A 22,213-nucleotide genomic window follows, 5' to 3' on the forward strand; every position below is an offset into this window, starting at 1 on the left:
TTCAGCAAGCACAATACCTGTGGCGGCAGTGCAGTAGCCTATGTGTGTATACATAGTGCTGTTTGTGTCCTTAGGCAAGACACTTGTTTACAAATTAATAAATCAACCAAAATCAGAATCACCAAATCAACGCAATGCACTGCAGGGAAGAAGAAAAACGTTGAGAATACACCCAAAAGGAAAGTGAACATTTTGGCCTACAGATTTTACATTTAGCATCAGAACAAAACATGCAATTAACAGAAACCTAGGCCTATATAAATGTCCTGCCATTTAGAAATATTTAAATTAGGGGTTAAATTAGTTAATTTTTGCTAGGGTCAAAAAATATCTAACTTAACCCCATTAGCTCATTAGCTAGCTATAACTAAAGAAATCATACCCATTTAATAGCTAAATAAATAAATACTAAATAAAGTAAATAAAAAATAAATACAATATGAATACATATACAGACATGTCAAATGCATCTCACGTTAGAGTTTATGGCATGTGTACGTGAAGAGATGGCTCGCCGGTCGTTAGCGATTTTGTGTTAAAATTAATAAAGTTTTCCATTTTTCACGTTGTTATCCCTTTTCCGTACGGCTGGAGGGCGCTGTCGTGATAAACTTTCTAGTTGCGTCACCAAAGTCACTTCCGGGTTGCTTTTTCCTAAGAGTCTCGTGACAGTTTTATTTACGTCCAGTTTGGCCGCTGGAGGAAAACTAACTACAAACTGCTACCGTGATCGCTAAACACGGCCATGAGTGAGAGTGAAGAGGACTTGTCTTCAGTTACTGGTTGCGGTTAAAGCCCAAAGACGAATCATGTGGCGAGTTCAAGGCTTGTTTGTAAGAGGTGAGCGCAATGACATTGACACTGTAAATATTAAGCAGTACCATATTACTGGATGAAATGCTGTCTACCTAACTTCATAGGTTTATTTGAACATTACTAAGAAAGATAAACCTAAGGAAAACAGAACATTAGTGTAATCTTTGCTATTACATTGAACGAAAATGTACTGCAGGTGCACTCGTTTATTTTGGTTGAGGGATCAAGTTACATATCACATTTTATATATGACTGTCTACGATTGCGATTTCAGAGTAAATGCACATAAAGCTTTAAATTAGGCTATACATTTCAATCATAATCATAATTGGCTATAGATATATGGCATAGCATTTTGAACTTGTGATGATGATACGTGATTGGTTACTTATACAAACATTGTTGTATATGTACGTCATGCACGTACATATACAATGTTGTATATGACGTACATATACAACATTGTTGAATATGTACGTCATGCACGTATTTTCAGTTTTTGACAAAGAACTTATACAAACATTGTTGTCATGCACGTATTTTCAGTTTTTGACAAAGAAACTTTATTTAACTTTAATTTGTACAAATGTCATTTATTGAAATGATCCAGGCTGCTTTTGTTTGCAGTTTTACACCGTTATCATGCCAATAGCCCCCTGCGCCTCACCCAAAACCACCATCACGTGGAGGATGAAGTTATCAACACCTCATCACTCCTTTCCAACTCCCGTCACTCCTCTGACTGCAGGTACAGTGTAGTTGTCTATCATGTCTTATAGTATTGTCATGTGATTGTTTATAGTAAAAGATCTACATGGTTTGATTAGCATATTATGCTGGGATTGTGGACTGTCCTCATTTAAGAGCTGCTTGCTTCATAGAACAGCATACACTGTTAAGGGGGGTTCCTTACAATATGCTTGGGGGATTATCTAAGAAGCACTACTTAGATTTTTATGTTTTTTATTTTTGGAAGTTCCCAGAGAGATGAGGATGGAAAGAAGAGGAGGAAGCAGAGGACTTCACACTTCACATTTGCAGATCTCTCACGTTACACAGCGCTGGATGCCGTGGGATGGGTAAGAATGGGTCTACATCATCATGTCACATTATATATTCAGACAGTATCTATTAATAGAGATAAAATTATTGTCAGTGGTGCAACTCTCTAATCAAACTATGTAATTGATTGTAAACCATACATGCCATGTGTGTATTGTACACAGGGGGCAGCAGCAGTCTTGTTCATGCAGGTGTGCAGGAGGATTCACTCCCAGTTCTCTGGGTCTGAACCCCATTCTATCACAGGAGGCCAGACTGAGCCCTCCAGCCTGCGCAAATGTGGCTACCGGATCCTGCTAGAGATTTGTAAGACTTTTTTTATATCTAATTTATATTAACAATATTTGATGTAACACAGACCTCTGTCTGGCTATTCTAGTGTCGAGGCGTGATGTCTTGCCCAGAGGAAGAAGTGTTTTGTGTCTAGAGGGAGTCCCAGATACACGGACTCAAGATTTGGCCATAAATCAGAGCAGCAACAGTGGTAGCAGCAGTAGTGAAGCCAGTCAGCTCAGTGACATTCTTGAAGACCAGCTATCTTCTGGAAGTCCTTTTCCTGACCACCAGAGGGCCCTCATAGACTGTGATTCCTCTTCATTCGGTTTGTTTATCTCCTCTTTGAGGACTTACGTCGGTTGTGACAAATATCTCATGCTAATCAAAGTGTGTTATGTTTTTACTTCATAGAAGACTCACTGCTTCCTTCTTCCTCTCTGGAAAGTTTAAATAAACCCCATAAGACCGTGACTGCAGATATCAATGGCCAAGTAAGTTTTGCAACAACCATTTTATATATATATATATATATATATATATATATATATATATATATATATATATATATATATATATATATATAAATTTTAATATGTGTGTGTATAGTTAAGGAATATTACAAAAATGCCATATTTTCTTTTTCAGGATGTTTTATCAAAGAATGAAAAGCTAGAGGAAGCAGCTCAAAACCTCAGACATGTGGGAGACAGCAGTATTCCTGTTATCCTCAACATAATTGGTAACAAAATAGGATTTACAATAACTGTAAAATGCGTATCTGTTTTTTTTGTTTTTTTTCTGTTTTTTTAAGGTTTACAAAATGCCAACAGTGAGAATTATGAGGAAGCATTTTCCTGCTTTTTGGCTGCAGCTCAGCTCGGTTACAGTAAAGCCCAGTTTAACACTGGTGTTTGTTATGAAAAAGGTCGAGGAGTCAGCTGGGACATGGAAAAAGTGAGGTGCAATCAGATCAGAAACTTCTAACTTAATATGATATATATATATTTTTTTTAATCTTGATGTAATTTTCCTTCAAGGCAATGCACTACTATGGACAAGCGGCAGCTAATGGCCATGCCCAAGCTCAGTATCGTTATGCTAAGTTGCTTTTGACCAGTAGGGGGCAGCTCAGTGAGGACGAACTGAAGACTGCAACCAATCTTCTGGAGGAGGCTTCTGCTGCTGGACTAACCAAGGTAAAAAAATATGAGTTAAATTGATTATCCACACACAATTGACACAATTTTTAAACCAAACACACATACAAATAAAAGTAATGTCGCTAAAAACCTTACAGACTGGGTTGTTTTAACCCAGGCCAGTGTATTAGTCTCTTGTAATGTAATTCTCAATCACTTCAATACCTTAAATTAAATGCCAACAACACAATGCTAATTTAATACCAAGGCAACATATAAATTCCCTTGTCACTGTTATACTTGAACTCCTGCATATTAATATGGAAATCTGTTGTTCACATCTATGAAAACTTAATTGGTTTGAATAGTGCAGGTTACTTATCCAATACATTTTTGCTGCTGTCTCTTATACTCTCAGGCTCTGCTCTGTCTCGCCTCTGTTTATTCCCAAAAGCCTCAAAAGGATGCAAACAAGTCTGTGCAGTACCTGAAGATGGCAGCAGAGAGTGGAGTAAGTGCTTGTAGATCTTTCTAGAGTTATATCAATGAGTAAAAAAAACAGTCCAACCATTAAACCACTGCAAATTTCTCAAGCAATTTTAAAGGTGTATTATGTACTTTTTTTTTGTTGGGGATGATAGTGCTTTGCCTGGAGTGTCCAGTTGTAGGGCATTTGTCTATTTTGTATTTTTCAAATACAGATGTCTTCTTTATGAATTCTTACTGTGAGCGGGGTACATCTGCCTTTTGTCACCTGCTTGTCTCCATAGAGATACTCGATGAGTTTAATACGATACTGAGGAAACTTAAATGCAAAGCAACGAGTGTAAGTGTGGACCCTCCACTAGAAAAGTTCCATTGAGCACCTTTAAAATTTTATATAATTTGCTATATATGTGGTCAAATGGCATTCTCTTATGCTTTTTAATGTCTTTGTGATGTGTTGCCTATTTTTAAATCTTTGCACTAAACTATCTTGCTTAATAATGAATTTTTTCCATCTGCAGGACAACACTGCTCTGCTCTTTCTGGGTCAGTGCTATGAAAAAGGCCTTGGGATCTCCCAGAATCTAAGTAAAGCAGTCGATTACTACAGGCAAGCTGCGAAAGGGGGGAACAAACAGGCAAAGAGCTTTCTGGAGTCTCTTGGTACCAAAGATATGAACAGTAAGCCCACATGCGCGTATGGAATGACTGGCATTTGCCTCAGTTCTTTGTTAGCTTTAGCGCTGCATGTGATATGATTATAATGAGCCAATATTGCAGTGGTAATGTATGTAAAGCTGTGTATTAGCAGTAATTGTTCAGAGATCAAGAGTGACCGGTTATATATTTCCACTCATGTAGTTATTTAGTGAAGTAATAAATGAGTACATATTGTTTTATTTAGCACTGTGCATTTTGGTGCCTAACCTTGTTAAAAAAAACAGAATTCTAATGACAGTTGGTATAGTATTTTATATCAGTCTGATAAAATATGCTTTTAACCACTGGAGTAAGCTTTTGCAAAGGGTACACCTTTTTAAAAATTGCCTTATCTTAGTACTTGGTGACTACCCTTGTTTTGAAAGTTTGAAGTAACAATTCTTTTAGTTTAGTACTCTTTGCTAATACATCTTTTGTCTTCTCCAGCTCAAGGTGTCCATTTGCGCGCTATTCGCTCAGTTCCCTGTTTCCAACAACCACTTTCATCTTTGGGCATTAGTACCACCATGTCTTCCAGTGGCACCCACCTCCCATCCACCCTCATACCCCACTCCTGGAGCACCGGCAGCCTTTGTGTCCCTCCTGCTTTGCCCTCTCTGCCTTTTCACCTCCATCCACAGAGTAACACGGGAAACCCCTGTAAATGGACCCTGGGAATTGGATAGTCAGCAGTCGCACAGGTCAAGCTAAAGAATGTATTTGGTTGGGTGAGAGTTTCTGTATGATAGAGGAGCAGAGTGATGGCTATTATGGATGTTTTCATGTATGAGCTGTTTTATACTGGATATGTTTGTGAACAAGTAATAAGTGTAATATCAAAAGTGTCTGTTTTTAATACAGTTTTGTTATGTGAATTTTTAAAACTCACAATATGTTATTTTCTAATCATGTCTAAAATCTGTACACACTACATAGTTTTTTTGCTGGAGCCACATCATACCCTGAAAGTGCATTATGATGGGTGTGTGTTTGATTCTGTGTATGCCAAAGTTAATTGTGATGTTAAACGCACAAATAAAACTTTTAAATTTGCATTGATGTTCAGTGTTTGGTATTATTTGTAATGGCCACATTTGGTAGAATGATTATATTAATTTATTCATGAATAACCTACACATTTGTACGTGCTGAATTTTGGTTGGGCCTAATTTAAAATGAAATCAAGCCAAGAGCATCTTTCAGTTTTGACAAAAAAATCAAAATAAACCATGAACCGCTCTCGTTTTTCAGTGTCCTCCTTGACGTAACATTGCGATGATGTGTGATTTCATTACCGGAGTCGCAGAATTAACCGGTAAATTTTTATTGTGGATGCGTCTCCTCCGCGTGAGGCGCGTCCTGCGTCCGTGGCTCTGATTGGTCGCTGAGGTGAGAGCTCCACAGCGCCACGCCGCTACATGGGATTCTCTGGCGCAGAGAGAGTGCGCAGCTTAGCCGCTACCTACCGAGCACGCAGGAGCCGGGCTGGGAGGGCAGATGTGATCCTGATAAGGGCTGGCCGGTTGGAGCTATACGGGCGGGCTGGCACCTTAAAAAGCGGCTGTCACCTCAACACTTCCCACTCGCCTGTCGTCGTGGGATCGGAGCAACACGCAGAAGTCCCGTAGCAAAGCGGTGAGTTGATGTAAATAGATGCGCTCTCCATGGGATGTGCCCCCTCCCAGTGCTAGGGAAAGGTATGGATGCTCAGGATTGACTGCGTGTATTCGTGTATCGACAGTTTAGCCACTGCAATCTCGGCATCTCCACCTGTACAAGAGTGCCATAATGGCACATGATCTATAGGTGTTTATAGGATGTCATTGAGAGAGTTTACGAGGAAAGGTTAAGCTGCGAGAAACGAGGGGCATATACTCCACCCATGACATCACTGACTTTTTCAAGTTCATTTTGTCCCCAGCTCTTGCCCCCAACTGTTGCATCTGCATTCTGGGCTGTGGAGGCTGGAGACCATGGGAAAGCTGCTGTTATAGGGAGATGCCTGATGCCTGTGCATAAAAATATGGCTACTTTATACTGGTAGGGGATTCTGTCAGAGTCTGTCCAGTGATGTCATTCCCTCATTTAAAGCTATTAGCCTAATTATTAGAACAGCTGTCCTTTGCAGAAGAGTGACATCATCGACTGTAGGTAATATTAAACAAAATATATGACACTAGAATAGAGAGCTTTTGTTTTTGTATTATGATGTTGAACCTAAATAATAAGATACAAAACTCATTAATCATTACAACAAATGCAATAATTTATCTATTAAAAAGGATAATAAGATGATCAATATATATAAGCTACTGTTGTTTTCTATGTGCTGAAGAGCTAAGTCAATATGTCTCGTTGCCAGCTGTAATTTTATTGAATCACATTGAAAACATTGATGGATTGCGCTCCCATGTTGACTGGCCGTGCCCACTGTTCTGCAAACTGCTGTGTCATTCTGTGCTTTCTCCTTCTAATAACCAGCCTCATGTTCCCCACTTCCTCTTACAGCACGACCACTTTGTTTAATGTCGACGCGGGCGGTAATTGTGAGTGTAAAAGATGCTGTTTACTTCTTCACCCGTGGAGAGTCAGGGCACTTTGAGTATTGTGTATTGTCAGCCCTATATTTGGGCTTGTGTTAGCTGCCACATGAGCTTACAGTACTGAGCTAAAAGATTTAAACAGTCAGGAATTGCACAAAAAAGAAGGTATATTTTGTTATCAAAAGACAATTTGCTTTCATAATAACCTCTGCCAAAGCAATGGTATATTCCGCAATGCTTCTGAGGATGTGGAGACATGAAGATCTTCTGTATGAGCAAATACATCAGTAATTAAACCACAAAAGCCACACATGTCACAGTGGCAAAAATCCAGAAAAAACATACATTTGTTCCTGTTTTGAATGAAATTAGCTGATAGAATAGTGATGCCGGATATCATGGCTTCACAAACATTATTTTATGTTTTAGCCACTTATTACGATATACATTTAAAACATGTATTATGACTATTAAGCCCTTACATTTTTATTATTTCATTTTTAAGGCCTACATTTTACTTTTGTAATGCATTTTCATTTCACCCAGTTATTTGAGGAAGCCCACTAAGGGAATATTCCCTTACCCCCAAATTATGGTCTGCACCATTTTCACTGTATGTGCCACTCTTTTTGAGTGGTTCCAGCACTAACAAATAATTATTGGATATTATTATATTTGTAGTCTGAAACTCATGTTTACCTTTTTTGTTCCTGCTTAATGATGAAGGAACATGTCACCAAAATAAACACCTTTATTCCCTTACCTTTGGCTCTAACCATGCACCGGATTCACCCAATATCAGCAATCTTTGGCCCAAAAACCTTAATAAATATGTATTTGTAAAACAACAACACAGCAGTCTGCTACTCAAGACAGCAACATTATAGTGGTCTGAAGTGTGCGGTGGGTTCAGCGCAGGTGGGATGTACCTGTTGACTCCAGGAGCGAATGCATTGTCAGCACTGTAACAGCTTGTTGTTCTTGGCTGGCTCAGTGACAGCGGACAACAACACGGCTAACCTCCCAGGACGAACGAGGGGCAAGAGGACAGGGGAGAGATAGGGGTCCTGTATGAACAAAGTGCTCAACCTACAGCGCTGTCTTTTCCCAAGATCTTATCATGTTTAAAATCTGCTGCGCTCGTGGTTTCCATGTTTCTGAGACAGTTGCCAGTGATGACTGCAGCATTGTGTGAGTGGATAAAAGGATGTTGACACACAAACCTTGCGTGTCTGGATGGAGCCTAGTTTTATTACTCAGGTGTAGAGTTTAATTAAAACAATAAATAACAAGGCTGCACAGGTACGAAGATGCCATCGTATTCCATAACCCCATAGAGACAATGCTGATTCTCAAACGGCAGTGCAAAAGCAAGATCTCTTCTCATGGTTTTTGTTGTTATGATTTGAAATACCACAGTCTGGCCCTGATTTTGATTGCGTATGTATCTGAGTTACTAGTTAGAGTAAGGATTTAGGAAGGCACACTCTATTCTCCCTATAGCAATTTGTCCTCTGCTTTTGACCCTCAGGTGGAGTGGGTACCACAGCGGAACACCCGGGGACCCATCTCCAGATCTTAAGCTCGGCCTGGTCTTTAGCTGTAGGGTTTCATTTTACCTTATGTGCATGTTTGAGATTGACACCTTATTTTTATAAAAGTATAGGATGTCTATTGCGGAAATCTAAGCCTGACATCAGCTTCAAAACAAGTACGCTCTGACTCAGTCCTAATGCAATGCAAATGCAGTCACAATTTATGACCAGCATGGAGTGCGTTTGATCAACAGTGACGTTTCATGTTTAAACATGGCTGTCAGGAACGGTGCAATATTATTGTCATTTCAGACGAAAACAGAATCAATGATGTGAAATATTATGCAGAGCGGAGCAAACAATACCAAAGGATTTTGTTTGTGCTAGCAGTTATCAGCAACCAGAGGCAAAGCTTTTAAAAACACACTAACCCAGTGACCATTAGCCAGCACTGAGATGTGTGGGCGGAGGAAATGCACCACCAGAAGAGACTTAGGGTATTCAGTCTGACTCAGGGAAAATACAAACATAATACAGTGAGAGCACTTTCTCCAATTATGTTCAATAGTTCTGTAACAAGATCTCAGCCTGGTTTACTATAACTGAAGCGTGAAGCTGCAGAATATTGACACATGCCATTTTAAAAAATGTGACTTATTGTCTGATACAATAATTCTGTGTGTAAAATAGTGAATCAAAAAATAATCATTGACTAGTCGACTACTAAAATTATCATTAGTTACAGTTACAGGCCTGTCATGATAACAAATTCTAAGTGTGATATGTTGCTGAAGTAAATATAGACGATAAACTATCATACTGAAACCACAGCATAAAGCAGAATTATCAACAAAAACATTTCTAAATCTACAATATTGCTAAAAAATGTGAGCTGCAATAAATAAATAACCAAATGCAACACTTAAGCAGTTAATTTGTCTCTATAATGAGTCATAGAAGTTCATAATTCAAACTTCTACAGCTCAATTCTGATAGTAGAATAGAAAAATAACCAAAGTTTCCCCACTTGTGCAAAGATGAAGTTTCTATGATAAATACTGACCCACAAAAAATATTGTTCCTTCTGTCACATATTGAGTGAGAAGTCAATATAGTATTTATCATGACAGGCCTAGTTACAGATCTAAATTACAATCACGAAACTTGGACTAGTTCAAAAAGGTTCTGTAAAATGTATATAATGTATTGCTTACTCTGAGGAATACTGCAGGTATTACACAAATGAATTTATGGTCTTAAATGACAGAAATCATAGAGAGTATAGAGAGTACACTTGCGCTCTGAATTGCTAGTCAGATACTATTTATAGATTGTGTTATCATTGGGCAGATTGGTATACATATTGTATTGTAAATGTAGAAATATGTGTCATAAATGTTCTATGTTCTTTTCCCCTCAGATTATCTTGCTCAGTTTATCATCATGACATCAGTACAGACTCCTCCCCTCTCTCGCTCTGGCTCCTCCCCCTCAAACGTGGGGCTGACCAATCGAACGGGACCCTCAGTGACCCCGCCCACCTCCCTTAGCCTGCGCTCCTCCTACAATCAGCTGCTGGGGCGTGACATCATCAAGGAGTCCGCCAGCATGGAGACCGGAAGTTCGGCTACACTTCCAAAAAGCCGGCAAAGATACGCCATGACCAGTGTTCGAAGCGCCATGGGAATCAGCGACAACCTGGGATCATCCAAAAACCAGAGGACTCGAGGTCTTCCCACAAAGTCCTCCTCAAGCTCTGCCCTCTACTCCTCATCAGCATCCTCCACAGTGTTCAATACAACCAATCCCAAACTAGTGAAGAATGGCGCTAACATGCAAAGACGTGCTGAAAGCCAACAAATGGAGTTGTGTAGAGCAACCACAGAAAGCAAAATCCACAATGACCTCCTGAACAACGCCAGCTCTGATTGGCTGGATAATTCACAACCTTTTCGTAGAAGGACCAAAAGCTTCTTGGGGTATCACGCGAAGACTTGGGATATGGACAGCAATTGTGACCACAAAGAGGAAAAAGAGGAGGAGGTGGAGAATAAACAGTTATCTCCTGAAAAAGAGCAAGCTAGTCCCATGAAGGAGTGTGAGATTCAGAAAGAAGAGAAAGATAACAATAAAGATGATTGCCAGGAGGAAAAAGATGTCGTAGAACCAATAGCCGAAGAGGAAAACGAATCAACGACGCCAACACCAAGACAATCAATTTTACCCGTGGTGGTTGAGGCCCCTCTCTCCTGCACCTCATCTAGCAGTAACAGTCCGGAGTGGGTCCCAGACAACCAGAATCTTCTCCAAAATCAGGCTCCAGTCCACCTCCAAGAAGACATCACAACTCAGAGTCCTCGCAGTCCCGGTAAGCCCTCTCGCACCTCCTCTCCCCGGGTCATCAAAGTCGAGCTACACCCCAACAATGAGAACCAGTTCCAGCAGCAGTATCCGCCAACGTCATCCCCGAAACTGCACCGGTTTGGAGAGAGGAGTACCCCAACGAGGAGCAGAACGCCCTCAGTTCCCCCAGAGCCTGAATCAGAGACAGGGCTGCCCAGAGTGAGTTTGAGAATGGACCTAACTCCAGACAGTCCTTCCGAGGATGAGGATTCAAGTTGGACCACGCTGTCGCAAGAAACGCCCTCTCCACAAACTCCTCATGAGACAGGTTAGTAATGTATTCATTCTTTGCCCTGGATGATATACAACACAAAATCAGGTTTTCTGATGGTTTCTCACTTTGTAGACTGTTATATAGTTGTCTGTTCTTTTCTGTTAAATGTAGCTCTATGCTCAAACAAAGATATATGTCATCTACTTTTGCCCACCCACTTTTCCTACTGGCCAGCTTAGGTAATGTTCTGTGAGAGACAAGCCAATTTAACAATTCAATGTATTTTTGTAAAGCACAAAATAACCAACGGAAAGTTATAGAAATAGAAAGTTATATGGCAGCCCATGATCAATAAAAGACAAGCAGACTGACCAACCAATTACAGAGAAGAGTGAACTGTCAGGCGAAATAAAAACCCTTCAGTGTAAAAAAGTAAAATTATGACCTAGGCTGGAAAACATGTAATATTGTGCTGTATCACCAAACTCCTATTTATTCTTTTGTATTGCCTATTCACGCAAATCCATAATTACTTTTGATAAGATGGCTTAATTATAGGCTTTCATGCTAAATGGTAAACGGTCATATAGCGCTTTTCCACCTTCTAGGCACTTAAAGCACTTTACATCAAGGAAGGACTCACCCATTCACTCACACATTCATACACCAGTGCACACAGACACTGGGGGCAAAGTGGGTGAAGTGTCTTGCCCTAGGACACAACGACAGCATTTATCTGTGGGACCTGGAATCGCACCACCAACATGTAGGTCATCTGACCACTCAACCAATGAATTCGCCCCATATACATAACTTCAATTCATGCTTTGATTTGGTTGTCGTATTTAATAACTAATAACTAAGCTGTTATCTGTATGATCCAAATTTGTTTTTATTGTGTTTGTGTTTTAATCTTGTTTTTCTTTCAAGGAGTATTAGCATATCTGTTTCATCCTTTGATCATGCTTACACTCATCCCGGCTGCTTCCTGCTCCCTCCTACAGACAGTCTGATGTGGAAATTTACCAATCTCTCTCTCCTTTATAACAAACAGGATACTCACTTTAGCACTGCTGCAGACACGTTTAGGGCTCCGGTGAGAGACCTGGTGGTGCAGAGAATGATCAGGATGGGTGAAGGGCAAGAGACTGCAGAGCGTGAAAAGAGCAATGAATGGATGCAGAGCTGTTTTTAGAAGGCTATGAATACCAAGGACATATGGAGGAAGTGATATTTGAATAAGAATATAAAACACACATACACACATACATGGGACAGACGAACAGACAGAGCCCCCATGGGAAAATAAACACTTTGTGAGGTATACTTGGGGGTTCCAGTTAATTAACTTAGGTTTTAGATCATTTTGATACTATACATTTTTAACTATTGTGTATTCCAGTTATGTTAAAGGGCCCATATTATGCTATTTTCTGATGTATGTTATAATGTCGTTTCATTCTCACATGTTTTACACACAAACGCTGCATATTTAAGGGTTTAAGGGTTGAGTTCTTCTCTCAAACAAAAACACTCTGGTCCACCTTGTGATGTCATGTAGTAAAACAGGAAGTGCTCCACTGTTTTTAAACTCTATTCACCATCACTAGAATCATTTGGATAATTTCTGACCTCAATTGTCTTAATAAAAGGTAGCTGTTAACCTGAAAACTAACACTACATGACATCACAAGGTGAAATAGAGCAATTTGAGCTTTGGAGATGTAGACAGACTAATAATAGAGGGTTACTCAAATATGTGCGAATGAAACAAAACACAACTCTGGGTATGTTTTTGATGAGGAAACAGCATTCTAACATGGCTTAAAGCTCACAAGAGTCCATTTTGCATAATATAGGACCTTTAAGTGCGTATATTTGATTTTTCAACAATTTATGGGTACTATTTATTTTGAACACACGTTTAGTGAGCAGTTTTTATTTTCATTTCAATTTATTTATATACCACATTTAAAAACAACTTCAGCTGTCCGAAGCACTTCACATAAAAGTCAAAACAAATATGCAGATAACGCAATACATAGACAAAGAACAATAAAACACCAAGGTATCCTGTCTAGCTAATATTAAATGCCAGGGAGAAGAGGTGGGTTTTCAGGCTAGCCTGTGAGGATCTGACAGACAGAGGGAGGCTGTTTCATAGTCTGGGTGCTGCCACAGAAAAGGCTTTGTCACCTCTGGTCTTGAGCCTGGCTTTGCATTATTTTTATTATTATACTTACAGTTTAAAGGTGTGGAGTATTGATTTACAAATTGCAGGGGATTTTTGTCTTTGCATAAAGTTAATAAAAAATGCCATCTGTACTAATGAAGTCATATTTTTTTTATACAGAGAATGAATGAGTTGTCTGTATTAATGAGGGCTTGCTCCTGGTATTACTGAGAAGTCTAGTGGGTACACAAAGCAGAACTGGACAGTACTCCTTGCCCTATGAAGCTTGGACTGTTTAAGCTTATGGATCTGTCTTTTTTTTTTCGTAACATGTTGTATACATTCTTGTTTCAGATATGTGGAGTGAAGGGGACCTGCCCCCGGGCTGGAGGGAGATCTCAGACTCATCAGAGGTCTATTTCTGGCACGTCCCCACCGGTACCACTCAATACCACAGACCTGTTGCCTCTAGCAACCAGAACTCGTCTCCGAACAATGGCCCAGACAGTGAGACACAACAAGAAACACAGGACTCTCTCAAACCACCCAATGAGGTAAAGTGTGAAATTTTTTTAGGTGTTCAAGGAGAAGAGATAGATTTTAATAGAACTCGGGATCAAACATCTTAAACAGACGTGATGAAAAGTTGCAAAACAACATAACAATTTTAAAAACAAAAATAAAAAGAGCCGTAGAACCACACAATTACCTGCTGGGCCACTTCTGGTAAATGCATTTATCACAATAGACTCAGAATACTTTTGTGTGAAGTTAAGTTCATTTTATTATTTATTTATTTTATTCATTCCAACTACTCCATTTACAAAATCAAGTCATACACTTTCTATTGAAGTGGCTAATTGAACCATAATTAATACTGATTTCAGCCCCAGTTACTCAGATGAAATCACAATCCTCTTAAAATATTTTTGTAAATTTATAAAAAGAGAAAATATTTAATTGAATCTTGATGGACATCTTGTTCTGTACAGTTCATAGACCACTTTTGCTTTGACACCTGTTTCTCTAATAAGTAGCTAACACACTGAGGCCAGTAAATTGAACGTTGTTGCCGTTAACCTTTCATTTGTGCTCTCCTTAGCGCCCCAGCAGCCTGATCTCTGACAGCTCAGTGGAGCCTGTACCCTCTCCCTCTGCCTCCTCCCCTGACTCCGCCTCCTCCACCCCCATGAATGATGTCATCTGCTCCGGACCAGACCTAAACCTCTCCACCTGCACAGTCAGTGTATGACACACAGCTATTACCGACATCGTGACATTGAAAATATATTTTTTTTTCTAAAGCTGTGATTGCACTCAGACTCATTTAAAAATTACAATTTACCAAGCACATTTTAAACACTCCAAGAACATCAACATTTGAAAGAACTATACAATCTTAAATATTAATATTAAAATACAGAGAGCATGTTTGCAGAGGTCACCAAACCTCTGCAAACATGCTCTTTGCTGGTTCTATAGGCAACATCATCAGTTCTAAAGGGATACACCAGTGGACATAGTATTTTTAAATAGCTGTAGTATTTTCTATTGTAAATCAATTTGATCAGTCAACCTGTCTAAAACGAACCAAGCTGACATAACCACAAGGCAAATTTTTAGACAAATTTTCCAAAGCCTTTCAATAGGCTTTTCAAGATTTGTTTCATTTTAGTTTTAATTTGACAACAGAAATGTGGTGTCTTACATTTGTGAGAGTTAAACGACTACTGCACTGCTACATTTATTCATCTAAGATTCATAATGGGGCCAAGGCGGACTCCCATGGTGCCTATCCAAAAGATCTTTATCTCTTTTAATAACTACTGATCTTTATGTTTCTGTACTATCACTATTTAAATGTCACTTACAGACAAAAATTTAATTATTTTTCAAGGTTTTCCACCAATTTTATAATGATCTCTCTCTCTCTTATTTCTATCAATCAGGAACTGAAAGACTACCCAGTGTATCCAGACCCAAGCCTCAAGGCATTCGAAGGAGCCACACTGCGCTACGCTTCCCTCAAACTTAAGTAATAACACTAAGAAATTATGTTTTATCACTTATTTACATGGTCAGCCATCTTCTTCTGTCCATGGAGATGCTATTGGTGTGGCATTAAATGTATCTGTCTAGCATTTATTAAATTGCAGGTGTTTTATTGCTTATCAAATGCTTCAGTAACATGCATTCTTGCTGTGGACTGCCTCAACTCTGCACAGATTTGAACTGTCGCAATAGGGATGGATAAGTTTAATGCCATACTTCCCGGCAAAGTAATACTGTAGCATCTAGAGATGAGAAGTTATACCAGAGAAGTTCCATATAGTGTACCTTTAAAGCTATTATGTGAGTAACGGGTAACCTAATGTGCCCATGTAGCCCTCCCGCCCAACTGGAGACTGTGGATCTTGACAGCACTTACTCAGACTCAGAGGCAATGGTAAGATCAACAACATTTTGTACATGTTTTTGTGTTTTCAGTCTATTCAACATTTCATATTACTACCACTCTATCCTATGAACCGAATAACTTCAACAAAGTATAATTTCCCTAAGGGCAAGAGAAACAGCAGGCAAGGCTTTTAGGATGACGTAATGAACATCAGTAATGGCTTTCTCTTTATCTGTGCATGAAGCAGCGACACCCAGAGGTGACGTTGTGAACAGGTGGTGTGTGCAGAAGTATGAGGATTTACTGCCCTCTTGTGGTTAAAACATACAGTTATACAGCATATTAAACAGCTGATGCAGAGCATCTTAAATTCAGAAAAATATCAGGATTACAAAGCTTTATGGTTGGGTTATTTAGAATCCAGATCATATCAGCTTTTCTCATTATTACTACTAGTTAAATGTTCCAAATTGCTTAAAATATATTGTCCATTAAAATGTTTTTATTTTTTTTAATCTTTTATTTTTTATTATAAAAAAAAAAAATTGAACTGTCGTATTGAAGCTGCCAAGTGTGTTTGATTTTATAATTTCCCGTGTACAGAACATTGCTGTTGTTTCATTGTAATAATGTTGATATTACAACATATTAATGGGTTTTAGCTGTCTATTCAGAGCCAACAGTTTGAGGAAGTTTGACAATTCAACATATAATTTAAATACTGCGTTTTGAATTGAGAATTGCAGACTCTAACACTTGTAAGGTTGCTTTATACAATCACAGAGAATTGAAGCCAGATTCTGTATCCTATTGGCCTTGTGACTGGACCAAACCCATGAGGGAAATGAGAATTCAGAAACGCTAAACTAGTTTTTATTGAAATAGATATGAGTGCAGAGGGAGAGCGCGATTATGTGGTAGAATGTATGCTGGCTTGCCTCCACTGCAGAACTTGAAAGATGTATCCTGTGGTTACTCTCAGCGGGAGGAGCTCCTTGTTGTGGAGGGGAAATAGACGGATAAAGAGGAGGGAGCGTCAGTACACACAAAATACACACAGGCCCTTTCATATTTAATACTCTGTCCTCCTCTGCCCTGCTTCTGTCTGCACTGGCTGACAGCTCTATACAAGATGTGCTGTTTTTGTCACTATCAGTTACACTGGTTTTTATTATATAACATATATTTGTGTGTGTGTAGAGCTTGTATAGAGAAATGGGTTGCAATCACATTTACTGTTGTAATCATAATTAATTCTACTTGAAAGTGCTCTTTGCTCCAAAATACATCCTGAGTAATAATTAATATCATATAATAATTTATGTTAGATTTGATTTGTCCAGTGAGAAACCTGGAGCTTAATTGGGTCATAGATTTGACTATATTTTGTGGAGACTTTTTTCTGATCATCTGCATTGTTATTTTATTCAATACATGTAAGACTTTTTTTTTTTTTTTTTACTGCTACATGAGTACATTTTTGTGATGTTAAGGTACTAGACCATTTACTTCTCCTCTGTTCTCATCTCCAGTCTTTCCCCGTGCGGTCTCTGGGCTGGGTGGAGATGTCAGAACAGGACCTGTGCGAAGGGCGGAGCAGTGTGGCTGTGCACCACTGTATCAGACAGCTGTCCTACTGCAGGCGGGACATACGGGACTCCGCGGGGGTCTGGGGAGAGGTCAGTCCCATCAGGCAATCAGCTCTCTATCATTTAAAAATAGAGAAGTTCTACAATATGGTATAAACATGAGGTAAAGTGGACTACAGGATATATCATAAGAAGGTAAGGAAGGATACAAACAGCCCTCCTTGCACATATGATGACACTAATGTTTAGCTTTGAAATATGTCACATTATGATTGAACTATGAGCCCTGTATTTTTTTTTACCTTCACCACCTAATTCATTCCACATAAAGAGTTTTGCTGTAAACAACAACTGCAAGTAAAAGCATAAAGATAACATTAATACATTATATATTTTTGTGTGCTGATAGGGTAAAGGAATGCTGCTGGTGCTTCAGGATCGGATGTTGACCTTGGTTGACCCTGACGACCGCAGTCTGCTTCACTCTCAGCCAATCAGCAGCATCCGTGTGTGGGGCGTGGGCCGGGACCATGACAGGTATTTACACCTATTTTTCTGATCTTTATTATGAATTGTTTGTTTTATTTTGTCTTTTTTATTGTATTTATTTTTTGCATCATAATTAACAGTTCAAGTCATGACCTCACTATACACATTAATGTTAAATACAATACATACCAACAGTGCTACTCTTTGCTGATTCAGGAGTTTGCCAATGATTAGACCCTGACAACAGTCTCATTATAAAGTAATGGGTATTTGCATAAACTGCAGCAGAAAGACCATAATTATGCCCAATGCTGTTCCGTTTCCATCTCCGCCGGGGGCCTGAGGGGCTGCCACTCATTTGGCTCTGTCCCAGTCTCTTAACCTTCTCACTTTGGCACTGACAGTTTGCTGAGGCTAGCATTAGCATAACATGTGGGGAGGAGGGCTGAGCTAAACGTTCATTGATACGTGCCCCTGAAGGTTCCCATTAACCCTTGAAACATTTGCACTCCCTGAAACATACAATTCCAGCATGGCGGCTATTGCATTAAACATGTAGTGTAATGGTGGAGTATAAAGTATGGAGTGGAGTATGCATGTGTGAGGCATGTACGGATTCTTGTCATACATTTACTTTTTTTTTGTTTATTTATTTATTAGTTTAGTTAAATGTATTCCTTTGTCGTGAAGACTGATAGAGGGACCAAAGATACAGACTCGTGAAAAAAGATAGAACAAAGTTTATTTGCAGATAAAGGAATGTGAATGAAGGTAGACAGAGCAGACAGTTCGGAGGGGTGTCGTAGGCAGTAGTCTTGGAGCAAGTTGTGGGTCGCAGGGTCAGAGGCTAGGATGTTTGTACTGGACACGGAGAGCTAGGACGGAGACGTAGGTGCAGCATCGCGGTGGATACGTGAACAAATAAACCGGAGCATGACATGAAGGAAAAACTGGAAAATGACAAGACGATCTGGCCCAGAGTGTCGGGTCCTCAGTCTTTTAGTACTCACAGGTGAAGGCTTGATTCCTTCATCAAAAGCAGGTGTGTGGAGGTGGTGCCAGAGTCTCCGCCCAGCTCCAGGCTCAAACACAGAAGGGAGGAAAACAGCACAGGATACACAAAAAACCCCAAACCCTGACAAGGGACAATGTACAAACTCATCTCACAAACTTTTTATTTTATAGATATAACAAATAATACAAAAATATTATAACTAATAGGAAAAGAAAAATTTTATCTGTGAACTGGACAAAAAGTTGTAGGAGTGAAGACGTTTTGCTGCTCATCCAAGCCTCTTCTTCAGTTCTGGTCAGATTACAGGTGCACACTGCCTTATATCTGTCTGAAGGGAGATTTGATTTTTTCTTTTTCTATGGATTACACCTAGACGACTGAGGGGATTACACAGATATCATAATTAATGTTTATTTCATAATTCATTTACAATAATATACATGAAACATACATTTCCCTTTATTAAATGCAGTATTTGTCCATATAATTTTGTAGTTTAAATCAATATTAATTATATATGGGGAAAATGTCTGAGAGCATGAAACATTTTGTTGTAAACTGGCTCGTCAGGACTGTGGAACATTATTTATTCAGGGAGGCACTGTATCTTATTTAAAAATCAGCCGATCATTTTCCATGACAGGCGAAGTGTGATTGTAAAAGATATATGTTTTATTATATTGGCCATGTGGGTTTTATTGATCTGACATTTAAACATGATGTTCAAACGTGTTACTGGTGATGTGTGAGTTGGATGTGCTTTTGAAGATATGAGTAGATTTCTGATGGATGAATGTGTCATGAGGAACGTTTTTCATTCAAATGTGACATAATTTCATTTTTGCTTTTATTGGGTTCCCTGTATAAAGGCGCTGTGCTTTTTTGAATTTTGGGGAACAATTTCCTATTTTCAAGCTAAAATTGCTGGTTTTGAAGCTTTTTTCCTATTCACTGAGGAGTTTATATGACCCAAATCTGACCCCAATCTTCCCATTGAGTATAGATGTGACTGTGACAAATCTAAATGGCTCCTAATAATGTGAGAGTGTTATAACTGCCCACTAGACCCCAGCTACCTTGAGGTAACACGTCTTTGGGAGGGCATCTTATTTCACACTGAAATTACTTGAGCTGAACCTGAGCTGACAAATGGGTTAATGATTTTGTGATACTTTAAAAAGGGGAAAACTAGCAAATAGCTGTTTCAATATTTTATTCCGTTTGAATATTAAAAACTAAGAGTGACATATCTCCAGTACACTGTGTTCATTTTCTGTGGAAGAGGGAGATTGTGTTGAAATGTTCTTGGGATTGGATTTATAACTGGTACAATTTGACAGTCCACAGACCCGGGTGGTTGTGAAGTTAAGTTTAAAATGTTGAATTCCCTGCACTTCGCCAGCTTATCATCTTGTTATATTTTTCATGTGATTCCTATTCCTCTCCCTCTCTTCCTACTTTTCCTCCTTTCAGCATTGGATTTTGTATTCCATGTGTTGCCACGTCGACCTCCCACTTTTTCCAGTATTTTCTTCAGTAGTCACCCCAACAAAACACCAGCCTTGTGTATGTAAACTAGAAATATTGCAACGTTTTTTGGTTTTGTGTCTCCAAGGATTGGCAACTTTCAGTGTTTTGGTTTTTGTGGTAGAACGATGGTGCAAGGGTAGCTCAAGTCCTCCCTACTGTACTATTCACTCTAAAAAGTGCATAACAGCTAAAGATTGCTTGTTGCTTATATAATACATTGTTTTTAAGTTTTCAAGGACCATTACACCTTTATTATCTAAAGTAATTTGCGCAGTTATAGGTTTGGGCGACAGTAGCTCCGTTGGTGTTTGTCCACTGATCCAAGGGTTGGCAGTTTGAATCCTGCTCTCAACATAAAGATCATTGATAAAGTGGTCAGATCCAAAGACCCTCAGGTTGGTGGTGTGATTGCATCTGCCTTTTTGTCCCTGGGCAAAACACTTAACCCAGCTTGCTCCCAGCGTCTGCATATACCGGTGTATTAATGTGTGTGTGAATGGGTGATCCCTTGATGTAAAGTGCTTTGAGTGCCTTAGAGGTGGAAAATTGCTATATAAACATGTGACCATTTACCATTTATATATTTTGGTAAAAAGTTGTGGTAGGATATTAGTTGCTGCTGTAGATCATTCTTTCTGCACACCTTACCTACTGTTGTAGTTACTTTTCATAGTACTGTAACATTCTGGCATAAGGAAACACGCTGAATTTCTTCTGGTTGTTTATTTTCTGAACACAAGGACTACTGTATTCTGTAACCCACGCCAAAACAAGAGCAAAACAACAGCAGTCTCAACTCACTAGAGCCAGTCTCCAAAACAGACCAGTAACTCTCAAATAGACCCTTCACATCAACTTGTCGGCACAGCAACCAAGAGTCACATCCCAAAGCAGTTACAACAACACACAAATAACTGCAAGAACAACAAAAGGTGCCAACTCTGAACTAAATACAAAATGCCAAATCAGCACACATGGAGGGCAAAATGCCTTCCTTATGCAAACTTACACTACAACTATTTATTTTTGCATCTGTGAATAGTAAGTACAGAGAAGATTTTGTACAATTAAGTCTATCTTTACATCTTTAAAATATTTTTACATCAGATTTACCTACCACAAGAGGGCACTGTGCTCTAATGCAGTTTGCGCTGATTGAAGATGGTGTATTTCAGTGTATTTCAGTGCATCTGTGGGAATGCCTCTTCAGACTAATAGAAGTCTGCATAATTTGTCCTGTGTGTTTGTGTGTCAGATATAGAGTCACTTGCAAAACAGATGCAGTGCGTTGAATCAGGACGGAGCGTATTGAACTGAATAATCAAGCACTTTCGAAAAACATGCCAATTAAGAAAACAGATGATTCTAAGAAAATCCATAGCTTTTAACATAAATCTTGAAGCTGCCTTAGTTCCTATCCATCACTCCTTTTGCGTGCTGTCTCCTTCTTTACCCATTTGTTTCTAGGCATGTCCTGGATGCTCCCTTTACCCCTACCTTCCGCTAACCTGATTCAGTATGAATGAGTGTCTCTAAAGGGGGAGAGGGGGAGGAAAGAAGGAGTGGTCTGATGTTGTTGGATGAAGTCATGGGGCTATATCTGGAGCACTCAGCAAGTCTTTGGTGCTTGTGTGAGTAGTTGATGTAGACAGATCTAAATATGTATCCACTGGTACTTAGGGCTTTAAAATTGAGATTTCAGTTTCAAATACAATTAATTACCTTCTGATATGGGGACCCATTCTGCCACTCAAAATCCAGAGTAAACTACACAGGGTTTTCAACACAAAATACTAATGAAATATATTAGATCTGCTTTATATGGTTAATTTTGACAATATTGAAG

At 39.2% G+C, this 22,213-nt stretch overlaps 2 protein-coding genes across 3 annotated transcripts in view; both read left to right on the forward strand.

Annotated features, from left to right (window-relative positions):
• Positions 1 to 635: 635 nt before the first annotated feature.
• Positions 636 to 5,531, forward strand: dele1 (DAP3 binding cell death enhancer 1). Its single transcript, XM_033974431.2, has 12 exons — positions 636 to 840; positions 1,444 to 1,564; positions 1,793 to 1,895; positions 2,043 to 2,184; positions 2,258 to 2,479; positions 2,566 to 2,645; positions 2,800 to 2,893; positions 2,966 to 3,108; positions 3,192 to 3,350; positions 3,712 to 3,804; positions 4,301 to 4,460; positions 4,926 to 5,531. The coding sequence occupies exons 1-12, from the start codon at positions 810 to 812 to the stop codon at positions 5,162 to 5,164; spliced, it is 1,587 nt and encodes a 528-aa protein (XP_033830322.1). The 5' UTR covers positions 636 to 809; the 3' UTR covers positions 5,165 to 5,531.
• A 398-nt stretch (positions 5,532 to 5,929) lies between these two features.
• Positions 5,930 to 22,213, forward strand: part of LOC117377882 (amyloid beta precursor protein binding family B member 2) — a 42,350-nt gene continuing 26,066 nt past the window's right edge. Inside the window, exons 1-8 of one of the 2 annotated variants that reach the window (XM_055224855.1) lie at positions 5,930 to 6,113; positions 9,977 to 11,227; positions 13,701 to 13,900; positions 14,449 to 14,592; positions 15,296 to 15,381; positions 15,732 to 15,792; positions 17,277 to 17,423; positions 17,743 to 17,870. In XM_055224855.1, coding sequence (XP_055080830.1) covers positions 10,000 to 11,227; positions 13,701 to 13,900; positions 14,449 to 14,592; positions 15,296 to 15,381; positions 15,732 to 15,792; positions 17,277 to 17,423; positions 17,743 to 17,870 — 1,994 coding nt within the window. In that variant the 5' untranslated portion in view covers positions 5,930 to 6,113; positions 9,977 to 9,999. The remainder of the gene's footprint in view (positions 6,114 to 9,976; positions 11,228 to 13,700; positions 13,901 to 14,448; positions 14,593 to 15,295; positions 15,382 to 15,731; positions 15,793 to 17,276; positions 17,424 to 17,742; positions 17,871 to 22,213) is intronic. The other variant, XM_055224856.1, reaches the window with a different exon arrangement.

The sequence above is a fragment of the Periophthalmus magnuspinnatus genome, chromosome 10 (genome assembly GCF_009829125.3).
Source record: "Periophthalmus magnuspinnatus isolate fPerMag1 chromosome 10, fPerMag1.2.pri, whole genome shotgun sequence".
Taxonomy (NCBI): Eukaryota; Metazoa; Chordata; class Actinopteri; order Gobiiformes; family Gobiidae; genus Periophthalmus; species Periophthalmus magnuspinnatus.